Source organism: Herpailurus yagouaroundi, unplaced genomic scaffold, assembly GCF_014898765.1.
Source record: "Herpailurus yagouaroundi ecotype Mexico unplaced genomic scaffold, PumYag 206, whole genome shotgun sequence".
NCBI classification, from domain to species: Eukaryota; Metazoa; Chordata; class Mammalia; order Carnivora; family Felidae; genus Herpailurus; species Herpailurus yagouaroundi.
In genome coordinates this window covers 8,717,587-8,735,232 of record NW_024412437.1, presented here as the reverse complement: position 1 = coordinate 8,735,232, position 17,646 = coordinate 8,717,587, and the positions used below count along the sequence as shown (strand labels likewise).

The window sequence follows — 17,646 nt, the reverse complement described above, 5'->3', positions numbered from 1 at the left end:
GAGAGCAGCCCCAGGGCTTTGCAGCCGCAGGTTCTTTCTAAAATGCAGGCTGGGGGCATCTGGCTGGCTCCCGTTGGTAGAGCATGAGACTCTTGTCTCCAGGTTGTGAGTTTCAAGGCCCACATTGGGAGTAGAGCTTACTTACTTAATGAATGAATGAATGAATGAATGAATGAATATGAAGGCGTCAGCAAGTCTGCATTTCTTCTGGAGGTACTAGGGGAGAATCTTGCCTCCTCACTTTTTACAGCTCCCCGAGACCTCCTGCCTTCCTTGGCTTATGGCCCTTCCTCCATTTTCAAAACCAGCAGAGTAACTAACGTCTTGAAACCTCTCTCTTTCTCCTTTCCTGCCTCCCTCTGGCTCTCCTGCCTCCCACTTTTAAGTCCCCTTGTGATGACATTGGGCCCACCCAGACAATCCAGGGTAACCTCCCCCATCTCAAAATCCTTAACCACACCCACAAAGTCCCCTTTGCCACGTAAGGTAACTTATTCACAGGTTTCAGAGATTAGGACGTGGGCATCTTTGGGGGCCAGTATTCTGCTCACTAGAACACTGATAAAAGCTGCGCCTTGTTCGTTCTGTATCCTTCAGCATGAAGAGAAGTTCAACGATATTTTTGAGTGAGTGCTGAGTGAATGAACGAAAGACTAGCCCCCTAGAGGCTGGGTGGGGGCAGAACCATCGAGGGGACGCCGGAAGGGCTCTGGATAAGGAGGAAGAAACCAAAGTGTAACCTGAGCTGGCCCCATCACGCCTCTTCTGCTAACTCATTTTTGCTGGCGGTCTGGACCTGTGGCATTCCCCCCAGAGCTGCCGGTGACAGGGCATAGGAACCCCAGGAGGCTCCAAGCAGCCTCTGCTCCCCCTGGAAGGGCTCTGGGCACAGAAGCTGAGGAGAGGACGGCCTGTGGACCAAGATGCACGGAGGTGGCAACAGTGGGGGAGAAAAGCTATCAGGACCCCCTGAGCCCCACAATGTCCTGTCTCCTTGACTCTCAGACCCAAAGTGCGTGTCACATGACCTCTCAGTGGCCTCAGCACGCTCTCGAGCCTGAGAGGTCAGGCTCCTGCAGACGGAGCCTATGGTCTTTGGGAAGCTCATCTAAGTGCGACACCTACTGGTTCAGGCAGCCCTTCTCACCTCTCAGCCCTGGTTTCTTTGTCTGCAAAATGGGTACAAGCAACTTGAACAGTTGCAAGTCAGGACAGGAGGAGGCCCAGATGAGAAGTGTGGGTGGCTCATTAGTGCCATTACTGAGCCCGCGCCCCTGGGGGAGACGGATGCCTTTCCTAGAGTAGACTTCCTAGAACCACCGGACTCCCAGAGACCAAGCTCTTGGGCAAAGGCAGAGCAGACCCATCCCAGCTGCTGGACCTCCCTGCCCTGCACTCCAAGTGGCTATTGTGAGGCCAACAGCTGTCCCCGCCAAGTGGCATCTCTGGGGCACAGAGCAGTGGAGAGGGCAGGGCACACTGGCTCATTGTCCTTGGGGCTGAGCTGAACAGCAGCAGCTGTGGGTCACTGGGGGATCCTCTGACCTCCACTCCATCCCAACACCATGGCTATCCAGCCACCGGGCCCGTCCCTGCTGGACTTAGAGCGGCCCCTCCAGCAGCGCCTGAACAGCATGGAGCCCCCTGTCTCCTAGGGGGGCCCCTGTCTCCTCCTTTATCAGGGGACCTTAGGAACAGAAAGCTTGAGGAAGGTGGCACCTTGGGCCTGGGGGCAGGACACCGTTCCTCACTCCTTATGGCACATACCTTCTGGGAGGGACGGCTCCCACCCAGCTACTCCCTGATGTCAGGCACCCACATGCCCGTATGTACTTCTCACACAGCACCCCGGGTATGGTCACACTGTGGGTCCCATTTCACAGATGCAGAATCTGGGGTTCAGGGAGGTGATTAAATGACTGGCCCGCGATCACGGGCTAGGGCCCCGCAGAGCCCGGATTTGAACCCTGGCCTGCCCAATGCCACAGTCTATACCCGTGGCATGAACTCAGGGTGCCCAAGGCGGGAGGTAGGCAGATAGATGCACAGACACCAGGGAGGAGGGCCTGGCCACACTCGGCCCGGAAAAGCACTGGCTGAGATTGATCCAAGGCCAGGGGGGACGGGCTCGAGGACCTCCCCCAGTTCCTGACAGAATTCTAGAGCTCCCTGCACGCCTGCTTTTCAGAACAGTGCATCTATAGAGGGAAAGGGGCAGGGTGATGCTGATTCAGGAAATCTGCAGCCGGAGTTAAGTGGGTGCCTCATAATGATGGTGATTAAAAATTAACACCACTGTTTGCAGAACGATTTGGGTGTCCACTTTGCAGCCATGAATTAATTAATCAATGAAAACACCAGTGCTGGGGACAGGCTCCGGGGCACAGAGAGAGGACTATGAGGTTCCAGAGGGGGCACCCAGCTCCCCACTCCGGCGCCTTCTCTGGCCTGGGGCTTGCTTTGTGTCTCTGCACAGTAGGGTTGCTGGTGCACTTGGGGAGCCTTGACGTGGTAGTATACACGGGGGGCAGCCTCCTGGTTCGAGTGACAAGAGTGCGAAAGGATTTAGGAGGTGGGAGACCCAGACCTGCCCCCAGTTGCCACCAATTAGCTGTGGGACCTCGGTAGTCACCTACTTCCCTGTGTGTCTATTTGCTCATCTGTAAAAGGGGTGAGGTCTCCTGCAGCTGAATTTCCGAGCGGGTGGATGAATTAGTTTGCTGGGGCCACCATAACAAATTATCACAGAGGCGATGGCTTAAGACAACAGACATGTCCTCCCATCGCGGAGGCCACAGGTCCGAGATGGCGGTGCAGGCAGGGCGGGCTCCTTGGGGAGAACCATTGCCGCCTCCGTCGCCTCCGTCGGGGTCTCCGGGGGTAGCCGGCCACCCTGGGTGCTCGGCAGCCGCCAGAGTCCCGTCTCCTCCTCCGTCTTCATAGGGCTCCTTCTCTGTGTCTCTTCCGTCGCTGCGTGTCCCAAACTCTCCTCTTGTAAGGCCCCCAGCCATGGAGTTTAGGGCCCACACGAATTCCAGGAGGACCTCACTGAGATCCTTAGTTACATGTGCAAAGATCCAATTTCCAAATCAGGTCACATTCACAGGTACCAGGGGTTAGGACTGGGTCTCCCTCTTTGGGGGAGACCATTCAACCCACCCTGGAAGGCATTTGGGGTAAGCAAAGGCTGCGAATGCCAGCTGCTGTCATTCTTAGGCCAAATCAGTGACTGTGCTCTGGGACTGGGGAAGTCATCTAGGCAGCATCCTGGGCACGCCCTTGGCCGGCCAGGCACTCAAGAGGTGCGACCGGGAGTCCGGGTCGTGGGCGGGGCCTTGAACGAAAGAGGAGGGGCCGCTGGGGTGGATGGAGGGAGGAGTCTGCACGGGGGCGGGCGAGGGGGGGGGGCCTCCTCCAAGCTCGGCTCTTGCCAATGAACCCTTTCCGGCCACCACAGTGCAGGGAAGCATCCCTGGAGATATTTCCAGGCTCTAATTATTATTTTTATCATCCCTTAAATAGCTGCCTGTCCTCTCCTCCTCCATCTACTCTCCAGGGTGCCTACCCCTTCCGGGACGCTCCACTGGCTTCATGATAGAAAACTAAGCTCTAAGAGACACTCGAGTTTCAAATGCCAATCTTGTCACCCCCACCCCTCTAACAGAAGGACTAACTAAACCCTGACCAACCCCCTCCCCACCACCATGTTGCCTCATTCTCCATGCCCTCATATGGCTGGCCTCCCTTCTGGAACATGCCCATCGCCACCAGACGCTCTTCGGCCGCCCCTCCCCGCCCGTGCTGAGCGCCCCCCCCCCTTACCGTTCATACCCCTGTTAACCTCCCCGTTAGCCATTATCGTCCCCCGGGACCAGCGTGTACCTCCCCACTTGGCTGGGCTGTCCCTGGGGGCAGGAACGCAGCACTCTGTTTTGGGGCCCCAGTCCCTTGTACGTAGATGCTCTGTGGATGTTTATGGAAAGAAACCATCGAGAGATCAGGATTTGAATTCCGTGTCACCATCTTCCCAGCTGTGTGCCCTGGGCCTCGCTGAGTCGTGATGTCCTCATTTGCCTGCCTGCCTGCCCTGCGGGGTTAGTGTGTTGATAGATGAATGTGTTCTCAGGACTACTAATCAATGCACGGGAATAGGGTTCCTGCCCCAGGGGCGCCCCTGTGCCCCAGCCTCCCACAGGCCCCGGCTCGGCCCCCTGCCTCCCTGGGAATGAAGTCAGAGGGAGGCGCGGGCTTTTGGAAACTCTTGGATCCCTTCCCCGCCCCTCCCAGCCCCGCCTCAGCTCCAGGTGTCTCTCTCTCCCCAGCTATTTTCTTTTCTGATCGCGAGTTCAAAAGAACACCACCAAATCGAGGAGGAGCGTGGCGACAGCCACGGGAAAACAAAAGCCAGCAAGCAGGCTCCTTCTTGCAGGCCCGCTCGGGCCTGCAGGGCGCTGCCCACCTCTCCCCGCTCGCTCGGTCCAGGAAGGAGGGCGTCGGGGTTCTGCGGGCTCCAGTGCGACTCTGAAAACACCAGCTCCAGTTGGAGGGAAGGCCAGTTCAGGGCCAGGGCGTGGGGGGAGGGGGGGGGGAGCCTGCCCTAGTTAGAGCCCTAAAATGCTCCTTTGAAAGCACTTTCAGATGTCCCCAGCCCTGGGGGCAGGGGTGGTGTAATAATAATAAAACAACATTTGCATAGAGATTTCGTTTACAAAGCACTTTCTCAGGGGTGGGAGGCGCTGGGGTGGCCTGTGGAATCCTGGCTGGGAGGCCTCTGGTTGGTTCCACCCCCAGCCGAGCTCGCGATTGTGTGCGCGTAAACAAAGCGCTATTCATCCAACTATTTCCGATTCCTCTGGATTTCGTTCCTTTTTCCCTCTCCCATGAAGAGCACGCTCAGGGCTTGTCACTCAGGCCAGAAAAGGGATGTCAGGAGTCCCAGAGGGAGGGGTCGGCTGGGACCCGATTGGAGGGAAGCGGGGCGGGGGCTCCCTCCCTCTGCACCCCTGCCCCGCCCACCCCCTCACCCTTTGGCCCCCAAGCTCCTGGGAATCAGAACAGCCTCGCTGTGGTCGGTTTGTGCAACTCTGCTCCAGGCTAACCTGTGGCTTTGTCTTCATGTTGAAAGACTGAGCACAGGTTTGGTAATGTCTGCGCATACGCCGTGCGTGCGTACGTGCGGCTTTGCTAATTCTTCCCCAGCGGCGCGCATTGTGAGCGGGATGTTAGGTACACCGCGCGAGGGCGCGGGGCCCCGGGGCGTCTGCACCTGCACCAGGTGGGAGTAAGAAGACAGCTGTGCCCAGAGAGCAGCCCAGCTGTCACCTGGCCACTGGCATCCGGGGATGAGGGGGGCAGCACCAGACCCTGCCCCCTTAAGGGCCTCTGATGAGCTATATAGGGTGCACCTGCAGGGGCTTGAGCAGGTTTGGGCGGCTCGGCAGGAGATGGAAGATGCAAGAGATCATTGCTGGGCTAGAGCAGTTCACCTTCACCTTCGAGAAGGATGTAGAGATGCAAAAGGGCACTGGACTCCTGCCTTTCCAGGGCATGGACAGTGAGTGAGGACAGGGTGTCAGCCGTCCCCCTGGGGGACCTTGCGCCGGTTCTCTGGGCTTCTCCGCTCAGCCCCTTCACTGCGGCACACCAGGGGGACCGAGCTGGGGACTGGGGCCTGCCACCCGTGATTCTCAGCTCAGCACCCCCCTTCTCAGGGGCTGAGGGCTCCCCTCTTACATACTCTCCAGGATTCCAGGAGAATGGAGCTGACTTCCAGGCAGCCCATTTTCCAGACGGGGAAAGCAGAGAGACACAGAAAGGGAATGGTGAGAAGCCAGGAAAGTCCACATTGGCCTCCTGAGTTGCCTTGGGCCCCTCCATCACCTGTGTTTCAGAGTTGGGGGCTTAGGTGTTGAGGTCTTGAGGCTGGTTCTGGAGGCCAGCATCCAAAGAGCCAGGCCCAGCCCCCAGGCCCAAGCTTTGGGGAGGTTCAGGGTTGCGGGGGTGGGTGGGGGTGGGTAGGGACTTCCTGAGGAGGAAAACCCCCCTGGCAGGTGCAGCCTCTGGTGAAGCTACCTTCTCTCTTTCCTTCTTCCCCTTCTAGAGTCGGGCTCAGCGGTGTGCAACTTTTTCGCTAAAGGGCTCTGTGAGAAAGGTGGGTCAGCAGGTGAACCGGAGCATGGGGGGCTGGGGCTGTCTACATATCCACGCCCTCTTGCAAAGAAGTCCAAGTGCTCTGGTGGAAGGTCACACCCAAGCGAGTCATTGGCCGGGTGAGGGTAGGACTATTTACAAAGAACCCCTTCCCAGCAACCCTCACATTCTATCAGAGGGGTGGCCAGGCATGAGGCCGGGCCTGTTTAGGAACTTGGGAACTGGGGCATCCTTCCTGCTGATGGCCGTACCCCCCGTAAGAAGGTAACAGAGTCACACAGGACATTTCTACTTCCTTCTCAGTTGTTAGTTACAAAGCCGGCTCTTAGGTGAGCACGTTAGGTCTCCGGGGTCAGGAAACACAACCTTTGAGGGGGGTTTCTGAGACCTGGTTTTAGCAGGCCCTTAACAAGCACTATGTGCCAGGGGCTGTGCTGGGTGGGGGCCCCGGGCTGGAGCCACGGCTCCGCTCTCTGGTAGGAGCCCCACCCTGAGCCTGGAGGAGAGGGGGGCTGTGAGGCTGCTGGGAGCTGTCCTGACCCCCTGGGGCTTCCCGGGGTTTGAGAAGCACGAGAGCAGGCCAGGCAGAGAGGAAACTTTGGGCAAAGGTGTGGCAGTGCTAAGACGACAGCCCGTCCTCCGTGTGGCCTCCACCAGGGGTCAGGTGACGGGATGGACGAGGGGCACGCTCCTCGGGAATCCCAGGCAAGCAGGGGGTGGGGGTGCTCCCAGCTGGCTGCTCTGATGTTCCCAGGGAAGCTCTGTCCCCTCCGGCACGACCGAGGGGAGAAGATGGTGGTGTGTAAGCACTGGCTGCGGGGACTGTGTAAGAAGGGCGACCAGTGCAACTTCTTGCACCAGTACGATGTCACCAGGATGCCCGAGTGCTACTTCTACTCCAAGTTCGGTAACGCCCCTTCCTGGCTCCAGCCCTTACCTAGGGGGGTTGGCAGTGGGGACTGGGGAGACAGGAAGACATGTGACAGGGAAGCCCAAAGGAAACTGTGTATGTCTCCGGTGGCTGACCGGGCCTCTCTGAGCCCCAGGCGCCTGCTTTTCCAGCCCCCTAGGAACAGTGGAACTGTACTCTGGGATCCCTGTTTCACTGGCCCACAGGCTCGGGCACACGCTAGTAACCCCCACCCCCACCCCCACGGGAAGGGTGGGGTGAGGCTGGACTCAAAGGCTGAATTGTTTCCCTTTGCAGTCCTGGCTAATCACATACCCGGACTGACTGTCCGGAAATAAGCCTGGAATGGGCCATGTCTCTGTCCCCGGGGTGGGTCCGGGCCAGCGTTTCCCAAACAGCAGGATTTGAAAGCCACTTTCACGATGCTTGCCAAACACAGAAAGCACCTGTGCCGTTGACCTGTGTCACTGTCGATTCTTCCGACTGTCTTGTTTTACGGAGTGTTATTTTAGAAGAAAGCTTTGCATTGCTTCCGTAAGTGGAAAACTAGCGTCTCTTATTGGCAATGCAGGGTCACTGTAAACATACAGTCATGAGGTTCAGAAGCACAGCCTCTAAAATTATCTTGTGTGGTCAGGTTGGGACCAGTGTCCTCCTTCTCTCTGGCTTTCAGACCTCCTTTTGTCGTGCACAGGGCTGCCCGGGGCAGGAAGCCACAACCACTTGCCACCTCATTTAAGATTGAATCGGCAAGTGTGCCTCAGATCTTGTAAAATATCTTCCCAGTGAAATTCTACAGCTCAGTGCTTTCCAGAGCTGGAAGGAGCCTTAAGGATTATCTAGTCCAGTGCTTTTCAAACTGTGTTCCAAAAGAGTGACCTGGAGGGACAGAGAGCTGCCACAGTCTTCAGGGACGTCTCTGACTGGGGCAGCTTTGGGGTAAGCTGCCCTTAGTGCCAGTGGCGGGGGGGCAGTGGGGGAGGTCCCGGCTATTTGGGAAGAAGGCGAAGCATCCCCAAAAAGCTCCTCCCAGGCCAAAATTCTGTGTCCTGCCTGCTGGGAGTTGAGGTCCCGCAGCCTGCATGTGTTCTTGGAAGGGAAGGACAGAGTTTACCTGAAGCTCAGCTTCCCTTGGTCAGCACCTAAATAAACCTCTTTCATTTAAAAATGCCACTTACCATTAAAAAAAAAAAAAAATTATAACATTTATTTATTTTTGAGAGCTAGAAGGTGACAGAGCACCAGTGGGGGAGAGGCATAAGGGGGGGGGGGCACAGAATCCGAAGCAGGCTCCAGGCTCTGAGCTGTCAACACAGAGCCTGATGCGGGGCTCGAACTCACGGAAACTGAGATCCTGACCTGAGTGGAAGTCAGACGCTTAACCGACTGAGCCCCCCGGGCGCCCCAAAGTAATTATGGTTCTTATTGGAAGTAAACTGTTTTATGTAGAACATTATGTTGGGAGGTGTTGGAGTGGGAAGGGGCAGCTGAGGGGGCCCAGGGTCTTGGGCCCTGCAGCTGGCTGGGCTTTTCTAACAGCTACCTGGGCGACTCCGAAAAGGCTGACTGGAGGGTGAGGCGCGGGTGCCACCTGCTGGCCGCCAGAGGAATGCAGCGAGGCGCATCCAGGCCAGGCCAGAAAGGCAGCATTGACTTCCCGCCGCTGCCTCCGCCCACCCGCTGCCTCCTAGATCAAATGCTCGCCAGCTCTAGGGGAGGGATGTCACTTCCATTCCTCAAAAGGCGGGAGCCCAGAGGCTGCACTCTGCCCTGGGCTGCACACGGCACTTCCCCTCTCTGAGCACTGCTGTCCTCATTTGTGAGGCGGGAAGGCCAGGAGGGAATGGTGATTTCAAACTGTTAGGCATCAGCGGTGAAACCTGCTTTGCAGAAGGGCGACCTTTAAGTAGATCTCTGGAGAAGTTTGAAAACCAATGGGGCGAACACCATCAAGTCCTTTTGGCTGTGAGAAGCACCGAGTTGTAGACTTTTTTTTTTTTTTTTTTAACGTTTATTTATTATCGAGAGACAGACACAGAGCGTGAGCAGGGGAGGGGCAGAGAGAGGAAGAGACACAGAATCCGAAGCAGGCTCCAGGCTCCGAGCCGGCAGCACAGAGCCCGACACGGGGCTCAAACCCACAGACCATGCGATCATGACCTGAGCCGAAGTCAGTTGCCCAACCGACTGAGCCACCCGGGCGCACCCGTGAGTTGTAGGCTTTTAAGGAGGATGGGATTGGAAGCATCCACCAATTCTCTACTCACATGAGGTGAAAGATGAACTGATTCCTCCCCACGCTCCTTCAGAGCCCTGGGCTCCTGCAAGAAATCTAAGAGTGTTCTTACAACAATTCTCCAGTGGTCTGTCCCACGAGGCTGGCTCCTTCTAGAGGACCCGAGTCTTGGTCTATAACCCACAGCTTACAGCACAGGCATCGTGCAACCACAGGGGTCCCTATGTAGCATCTAGCATCAGACCACCGCCAGCTTTGGAGCTGGTCTTGTTGGCCTGTCCGCCAGAAAGGACTGTACCCTGGTTCTAGAAGCACCGTAGGTCTCCGTCGCAGAGACGAAGCACAGAGGGCCCTGATTGAAACGCACCCACACTGTGTCCTCTTGGATCTTTAGGGGCTCGGTCTGGCTCTCCTCTCCCCGCCGCTTCTTCGTTCCTTCCTCTCTGGTGGCCTCCAGATGCCCTCCGTCCCAGTCCCTCCCTCTGGATATCTGGCCCTGCCTCTGCTCTTCCAGATGTGTTTATTCTTACCCAAGTCCTACTTAGCAAGTAGTATTGGGATCCATTCTTCTTAGATTGCAAGGAGGATTAGAAAATCCTTGCTGTCTTCTAAAAGCTGCTGCTGATGGAAGGAAGGCAAGTGGAGGCTAGGCAAGGCGGTCAGTCCACTTTGGGGAGGGTGGAAATGAGCGTTAAGATGAGCCTGTTTTTAAAGAATGCTGGACTTTTCAGGTGATTGCAACAATAAGGAATGTCCCTTTCTCCACGTGAAGCCAGCTTTCAAGACCCGGGACTGTCCTTGGTATGACCAAGGTTTCTGCAAGGATGGTGAGGCCCCGATGGAAAGGGAGCACTAGGTGATCACGATGTGGGGGGTGTCCCCAGCAGGGGAAGGATGCATATTCCTGATAAGGCTCCATGGGGGTGTGCCCCTGGGTTAAAATCCCAACGGAAGACCTTTCCATATTTCTCCCCCAGGCTCGCCCTGATGGAAAAGAACCCTCTGTGTATTGTAACATTCAGCCTGGCATGGCTTCTCCCAGCAGGCTTACTTGGGTTCAGAGCCCAGTGACTTCAGAATGTATCAGCTGCGTGACCTTGAACGAATTGCTGAACGCAGTTCCTCACTTATGGAAAGGGGAAACAGCTCCTTCATAGGGTTATTGAGCTGGTAGATATAGGACCTCACAGGAAGCCCTTGGCATCGGGTCTGGTCCAGGGGAGACCGACCACATGCATTCTCTTGTCTATTTCTTTTACCCAACTGGGGGGGGGGGTGCTGTCACCTAAGCGTGCTCCACCTGCCCCATTAAGAGGCAGGGTCCCCCCATTGGAGTCCCTGTGCTCTGAGTACTGCGCCCTTTACTTTCATTGGTGTTCAGGTGCACTGTTCTGAGTCCTCGGCAGTGTTCCTTTGGGGGCATTTTAGGGGACGATTAGTAAGCTGTGGTGGGGTTAGTCTTTCCTCAGCTGTAGCTTCTGGAGCTAAGTAAAGGTGACAAATGACAGTCTACAACCACGTAAATCCTCCAAGATGCAGTGTGTCAGGGACGCCTCCGACCCCACTGCTCAGCACTGGCCAGCTGGCACCCACCCCAGCACATTCTGAGGTAGCCATTCCCCTCTCAGTCACGTGGCTAGGAAGCAGGTGCTTTGGGCAGGAAAGGACAAGGTTTATATACCCTGTTAAGTGGAGAGCTATGACTGCCATACCCTCCCGGTGAGATTTGTCATGTGTGTTTCTGGCTGTTCTCTGCCCAGCAGGTCCCCTGTGCAAACACCGCCATGTCCGTAAGATCATGTGCGCTAACTACTTCGTGGGCTTCTGCCCCGAGGGACCCAGGTGCCAATTTGCACAGTAAGTATGACACCTGGATTAGCAACTCTAGTACGGTGCCTGCTTTCTGGCTTCTGGATCCTTCTATACCTTCACTGGTCCAAGGTGGAAAATGAAGTGTCTGGTGAGCATGCCCCCCCTCCCCCCTGCAGTGATTTCCTTGCTAGCTCACCCTGCATTGCCCCCCCCCCCCAGGTGCTGCACCAAACTCTACCCCAGGCTGTTCATGTGTATTTGTGTGGGGCTGACAGGCATGTAGCTCTTCCCAAACTGTTCTAGAAATGAGCAGAAACACTTAAAACCCACCCCAATCCTCTGCAGTTCTCCATCATCCCCCGGCTGGGGCATGGGCTCCTTCCCCAGGGGGCTCAAAAACCGGAAATCTGCAGTAAGCTGGGGAGGAGCACGCTAATGAGCAGGTGATGGAGGGCTGGAGCCAGGCTGTAACTGTATCTCTCTCTCTCTCTCTCTGTACTTCCCTCAGTCCCAAGATGAATCTTTTATTCAACCCGAGTTTCACGAAGGTGAGTGTGCAGGCAGGGAGGGGGCAGGGGTGTTTCGTTCCCTTTACCGCACGCGCTCCCTGGAGAGCACTTACTCTGTCTGGCACCGCACTACGCCCAGCTGCCCTCACCCTCGCACGATCCGCTCCAAGTACCCGTCCCGGGAGAGGCACCCGCCACGGCCCAGACCCCCTCCCACCTCTGCAGCCTCTGCGGCAGGTAGCGGCCCTGCTCGGCTCATCAGCCCTCGAATTCTCCTTAGTGGGCGGCATGTGTGTGTAAGCAACCTGTGGGGTTCCAACTCACGACCCTGAGATCAAGAGTCGCATGTTCCTCCAACTTAAGACAGCCAGGCGCCCGACGTGTGTGGTTTTTTGATAAAGACCAAGGGGCCCAGCTCCGGGCTTGCGGTCCAAAGTCGTTCCTCTGCATCGGGACCATCCTGGTTGTGCCCGGTCCCTGCGGGAACACATACTCTTCCCACTGCTACCAAGCACTGACGAGCACCCGCATCAGGGGTCAGCAAACTACAGCCTGGGGGCCAGATCGGGCCACTGCCTATTTTTGTACAGCCCAGCACTTGCAGTGGGTTTTTTTTTTTTTTTTTTTAAAGATCGTAGGGGAAAGAAACCAGAATATACTGTAACACGTGAAAATGAAAATGTCAGTGCTCGTAGTTTTATTGGAACCGGGCCACGCTCATGTACGCGTCATCTACAGCTGGTCTCGTGCTTAGGAGTGGCTGCGCTGGAGCCCAGACGGCCTGCAAGGCCGGAAATCTTTCCTCTCTGGGCTCCTACAGAAAGTCTTTGCTGACCCCTGGTCCGGAAGACTGAAAGTCGGACGGCCAGTTAAGTCTGAAGGAGGTCAAAATAGGCGTGGGAACGGGGGGCGGGCGCTTAGCCCCTGTCAATCAGTGGCCCCACATCCGGTCCCTCAGCCAGAGGGAAGGCCGGCGCCGGCTCGGAAGGACGCCCTCTGCCGCTTCCAGGTGGGAAGCCTCCTCAATGACTGTGGGCGATCCACAAGCCCAAGTCTAAGGCTCGTCGGGAGCCACGCTGTCGGCAATTAACGCCGCAGTAAAGCACCTTGAAACCTGCTTTGCATGTACACGCCTGGCCGGAGCCCCTGCCCTCAGTGCAAAGTCGCCACGTCTGCAGTGTTTTCTCCTGACTTTATCAGCAGCTTGTCAACTGGCCACGGGGTTCAGCCCCTCCTGCTCGTGCCTGGGAGCCTCGCAGGCCCCCTTCCCCGCCGGAGGGACCGCTTCTCCCCGCTCAGAGGCCCCAGCAGCACCTGGTCTCCTACCACCTGGGACTCAGGGCGCCGGAGCCCGGCCCGTGCTACAGGGTGAGTAGCTGCGGTGCGACTCCCTTCGGGTCAGGTAAGACCACCACACTGGGGTCTAGGGGTGTGAATGAGGGCAGTGAGTAGGCACTGGTAACCCCAATGTTACCCTAAGTCTCCACGACCTCATCTGACTTACCTCTCTGGCCAGACAAGACTTTCTTTAAAAGCTACTAAGTTAAACAGCTTTCATCACCTTCTTTGCTGCGTTACCAGTTCTGAGTTGATCTATAATGTCCTCAAGATTTAGGGGGCAGGATTTCCTAAGGGAATGTAGCACTTTGGTTTCCTTTTTTCCCCTGGTTTATCAAGAAGAAAAACATCATACATACCTTCACGAGATAAACTCTACGCTGTTCTGTGCTATTTTAGAGATTTTATTTGTAAGTAATCTCTACACCCAATGTGAAGCTCCAACTCCCCACCCTGCGATCAGGAGTCCCACGTTCCACCAACTGAGCCAGCCAGGCGCGCCCTGACTGTCCTGTGCTTCTGGCCGCTCTACACTGTAAGAGCAAGCTCCACCAGGAGAGGCCAGGGAACAGGGCCCTTGCCTTTCTCATACGTTTGATTCCTGGGGCCTCTGAACATCCAGAGCCCTGTTCTCTGGGATAGTGATAATGGCTTGAATCTCAAGGTCTCTCAGGCCTGAAACGGAGCTTCATTTAAGACAAAATCCATCAAGGGTACCTGGGTGGCTCCGTCGGTTAAGCGTCCGACTCTTGGTTTCGGCTCAGGTGGGGATCTCGCGGCTTCATGGGTTCAAGCCCTGTCAGCCGCGCTGAGTGCGGAGCTTGCTTGGGAGTCTCTCTGCCCCTCCCCCACTTGTGCTGTCTCGGTTTCTCAAAATAAATAAAATTAAGAAAAAAAAAGCTAGCTAGGCAGCTAACTAGCTTTAAAATTTTTTTTTAACGTTTATTTATTTTTGAGACAGAGACAGAGCATGAATGGGGGAGGGTCAGAGAGAGAGGGAGACACAGAATCGGAAGCAGGCTCCAGGCTGAGCCATCAGCCCAGAGCCCGACACGGGGTTCGAACTCACGGACCGTGACATCGTCACCTGAGCCGAAGTTGGACACTCAACTGACTGAGCCACCCAGGCGCCCCGGCAGCTAACTAGCTTTTATGGTTCCTTAGACAGGTTAAGATGTTTCTATTGAGATTTGAATTTATGAAAAGTTACACCCTTAATCTTTTTCTTTTAGTGTCGAAAACCGGGCCATTATGCCAGCAAGTGTAGAAAGGCTCCAACAGGTAGGAGTTATCAAAAAGTAACCCCTGGTCTGTGGGGTAACTGAAGACCTTCTAGTGAAGACACCCAGTGGCCACGCTGTGGGGTCCTCTCTGTTCCCAGTGAACCCTACTGTCCGCCTCAACAGGGTAGGAGATGTGGGAGTAGCGTGCTGCATTCGGGCTTATTTCCTCTCATTCTGTCCGTGAACGAGCTGCTAGAAACACAACAGGACTGGAGGCACGCAACCTGTGGCAGGACGAGTCAGCCATAAAACGGGGGAGCAGAATGCACATAAACTCTGAACCCAAGCTAGTGGGAACAGCCGCCCCCGTCTGCGTGGCTCCCGCACCCGCTACGAGACCAGCCTGGGCTGCACGTGGCCTCACCTGCTGCTGCAAACTGGTGATTAAACTCCATGGTTTCCTTTGGCATGACAGCCGCTTCCCTGTTACGGCTTACTTAAATTTAAGGCTGGATCCTGTGCACGCCCGATGTGAGGAATTATGGGGAGGGAGACGGTACACACCAGTCTTATCCTGGGGAGGTAGGGGCGTGACCTGGACCATTTAATGCCATTCTGTTTACGCGGATGCGGGAGTCAGGTGAGTCTGACCCACTGGGAGAGGAGCGGGGAGGTTAAAGTAGAGACTTTTGGAGAAATGGAGAAAACAGTAGAAGGTGTGAGTAGGACGCACCCCCCCCTCACCCCCACCAGCCTGTGGCAGGTGGAGACGGCCACCCGGCCGCCTGGAGCTAGAAGGTAAGGGGACAGGGTGATCGAAGAACGAGGCCCGCAGGTTCTGGGGGCCTGCACGGCAGCCCCGCCTGGGCTGCTGAGACAAATACCACACAGCCGTGTAGGCAAACTACTCAGCCTCAAGCCTCAGTCTCCTCAGTGTGACAAATAAGCGTAACGGCGCCAGCCTCCCAGGGTGGTCCTAAGGATGGGATGAGAGAATGCAGGTAAAGAACTCTGCACAGCACTTGGCTTTGACAGAGCAGGCCCCGGAGGGTAGCCACGTTTTAGCGAGGATCGTGGCGGGCTTGTTCTCGCTTGGTTCACATTTAGAATCTGAAGTAGCATGAGGCCACAGGGGGTTCAGAAGAGCCGTTAGAATTTAATTCCTACCACACGTGGGCCCTTGCTGGAATTTACCGACGCAGGGCCTCTAATCCCACCAAGTCTCTGCAAAGTAGGTATAACCGTCCCCACTTTACAGTCCAGACTTCCAAAGAGGCTCCAGGAAGTCAGACAACTCGCCCCAGGCCACAGCCACCCATCTCAAAGGCGAGGGTCTGGAAGAGGCAAATAACCAGGTGAGAGGAAAATTTTAAAACTACTGTTATGAAGAGTGGCAGGAGGAACACAGGGAGCAGGGGAATTAGGATAATCTGCAAATCAGGGTAAAGGACTAAGAACAGCGGCAGCGAGCTTTCCCGGAACAAGTAAAACACCCTGTTGCTAATACACAAATGATTATCTTCAATAACTAAATACTCTGGTATGTATTAGAAGAAAGTACTTTCCCCAGTAAACTCCGTATTTCAGATACAGTCACTCAGGCTTCAATCCCAGGAGCTAAGACCAGGGATAACCCACCCTACACAGACCACGTGGGCACAGCCATGGCCTTTGGGCCTGCCCGGAAGTATTTCCAACCTTCTGGAACAGGACCCTCCCCTGAAGTCTTCTCCAAGGCGGATACGGATCGCTCGTATGGATTCTCTGCACGCTGCTGGAAGATTCGTTTGGGAATTCTTGCCTCTGTCTTGGAAGCAGAACCTAACCAACACTGTTGCTCACTTGGGGGCGGGCTCACCTAGGGGGGGCTCCTGCCTGTGCTGTGGGAGGTACGAGGCATCATTTTGGGAGACGACATCAAGGAGGCCGTTTAACACGGAACATCAGGTTAGGAGCATCCCTGGCTTCTTTTTCTCGGCTTTGTGATGAGCAGCTACTCCTGACTCACGCCTGCAGGTAACAGGGCCTCACTCATCTACGATCCCAGGTTTGAAAAGAATCTCTCCTCTTTCTGGGTGGAGCCCTGCATCTGCCAGGTCACAGACAGGATTAGGATTGGCTGCGCAAATGAACTGATCTTGCAGGGGTATTTGCAGATTTGAGCACTAAATGTAGCCTCACCAGCCAAGTTTACATTGCTACCGTAAGCGGAAACTGCTCCTTTGATCAAGCACTTTGTCTGGACCGGAATCTAGGACAAGAATCAACGGCTCTCTGCTGACCTCAACAACTCAGACTGTTTGGAACATTATGAGGAAATCGTTAAAAGACCTGATGAAAGGTCTTCAAGCACCCTCTCACCCCACATGGCAGAAATGCGAGTGGCCAGAAACCAAGGAACTCCAGCATCTGGAGATACTAACGGCTTCTTCAAAGTCCCCCGGACCATTTAAGAATCCACGCTCAGTACTGGGGCGCCTGGGTGGCTCAGCTGGTTAAGTATCCGACTTCGGCTCAGGTCATGATCTCACAGTTCGTGAGTTCGAGCGCCGCGGTGGGCTCTGTGCTCATGGCTCAGGGCCTGGAACTTGCTTCAGATTCTGTAGCTCCCTCTCTCTGCCCCTCCCCCGCTCGCACTCTCTCTCAAAAATAAACATTAAAAAAAAAAGAATCCACGCTCAGTATCAAATTCAGAGGCATCAGTTAAGCCCTTTTCTTCTTTCCTACACATGGGTCAGGATTCTTGGTGCTGGCCATGTCAAACTAAAAAATCTTTTTAGTGCAGGATCCCACCTTCATCTTCAACTTGGTAAAATGAAGCCGCTAGCTGTCCCTCTAGGACGGCTGGTTCATTTAGTTTGCTCTTCACATTAAGGAACTTATTTTCAGGGATATAAAATACCTACTGTGACATAAATTAAGTAGAATGTTTTCACTGTTCTAGCATTCTGATTCTGACAAATGACACTCTCTTATTTACAGTAGTGGTAATGGGTCTTGGGGCTCCAGCCCCTGGGGACTACCACTGCACCTGTGTTTGGACAGCAGGGGGTGGCACCAGGGCACTAAGGCTCTAGGTCAAGAAAGGCTTCTACTGAAATGTTTCCCAACCCAAACTGTCTTAGAGCAGGGATCCCAAATTGCCTTACACGTTCCAAACGCTCCAAATGCAGGGGCTTGTGGCCTTACCTACTCCAAATGCGGGGGAGGGGGGCGGGAAGGGGGTCCCGCTCCCCCGGGGCAGGGTCAGCACACACTTCCAGCTTTGCAAACCACGTGGTCTCTGCTGTAACTACTCAGCTCTGCCACCAGAGCAGAAAAGCTGCCCCAGACCACGCTTAACAGAAGGAGCAGGGCTGTGCTCCAGGAAGACCTTATTTACAAAACAGGGAGCGGGCTGGATCAGGCCACCACGCAGCTGCTTGAGGGGTTTGGGGCAAGAGGGCATCCCAGGCAGGCAGCATTCTC

The 17,646-nt window shown here is 55.5% G+C and overlaps 1 protein-coding gene across 5 annotated transcripts; it reads left to right on the top strand.

Annotated features, from left to right (window-relative positions):
• Positions 1-5,436: 5,436 nt before the first annotated feature.
• Positions 5,437-14,585, top strand: CPSF4L (cleavage and polyadenylation specific factor 4 like). 5 transcript variants are annotated; one of them, XM_040452263.1, is made up of 8 exons: positions 5,437-5,554; positions 6,101-6,151; positions 6,905-7,057; positions 10,028-10,123; positions 11,060-11,153; positions 11,617-11,656; positions 12,818-12,985; positions 14,188-14,585. In XM_040452263.1, the coding sequence occupies exons 1-8, from the start codon at positions 5,452-5,454 to the stop codon at positions 14,278-14,280; spliced, it is 798 nt and encodes a 265-aa protein (XP_040308197.1). In that variant the 5' UTR covers positions 5,437-5,451; the 3' UTR covers positions 14,281-14,585. The 5 variants fall into 5 exon arrangements, with proteins under 5 accessions (XP_040308197.1, XP_040308198.1, XP_040308196.1 ...); XM_040452264.1 differs by having other exon boundaries at positions 11,057-11,153; positions 12,821-12,985; XM_040452262.1 differs by having other exon boundaries at positions 11,057-11,153.
• Positions 14,586-17,646: the final 3,061 nt, after the last annotated feature.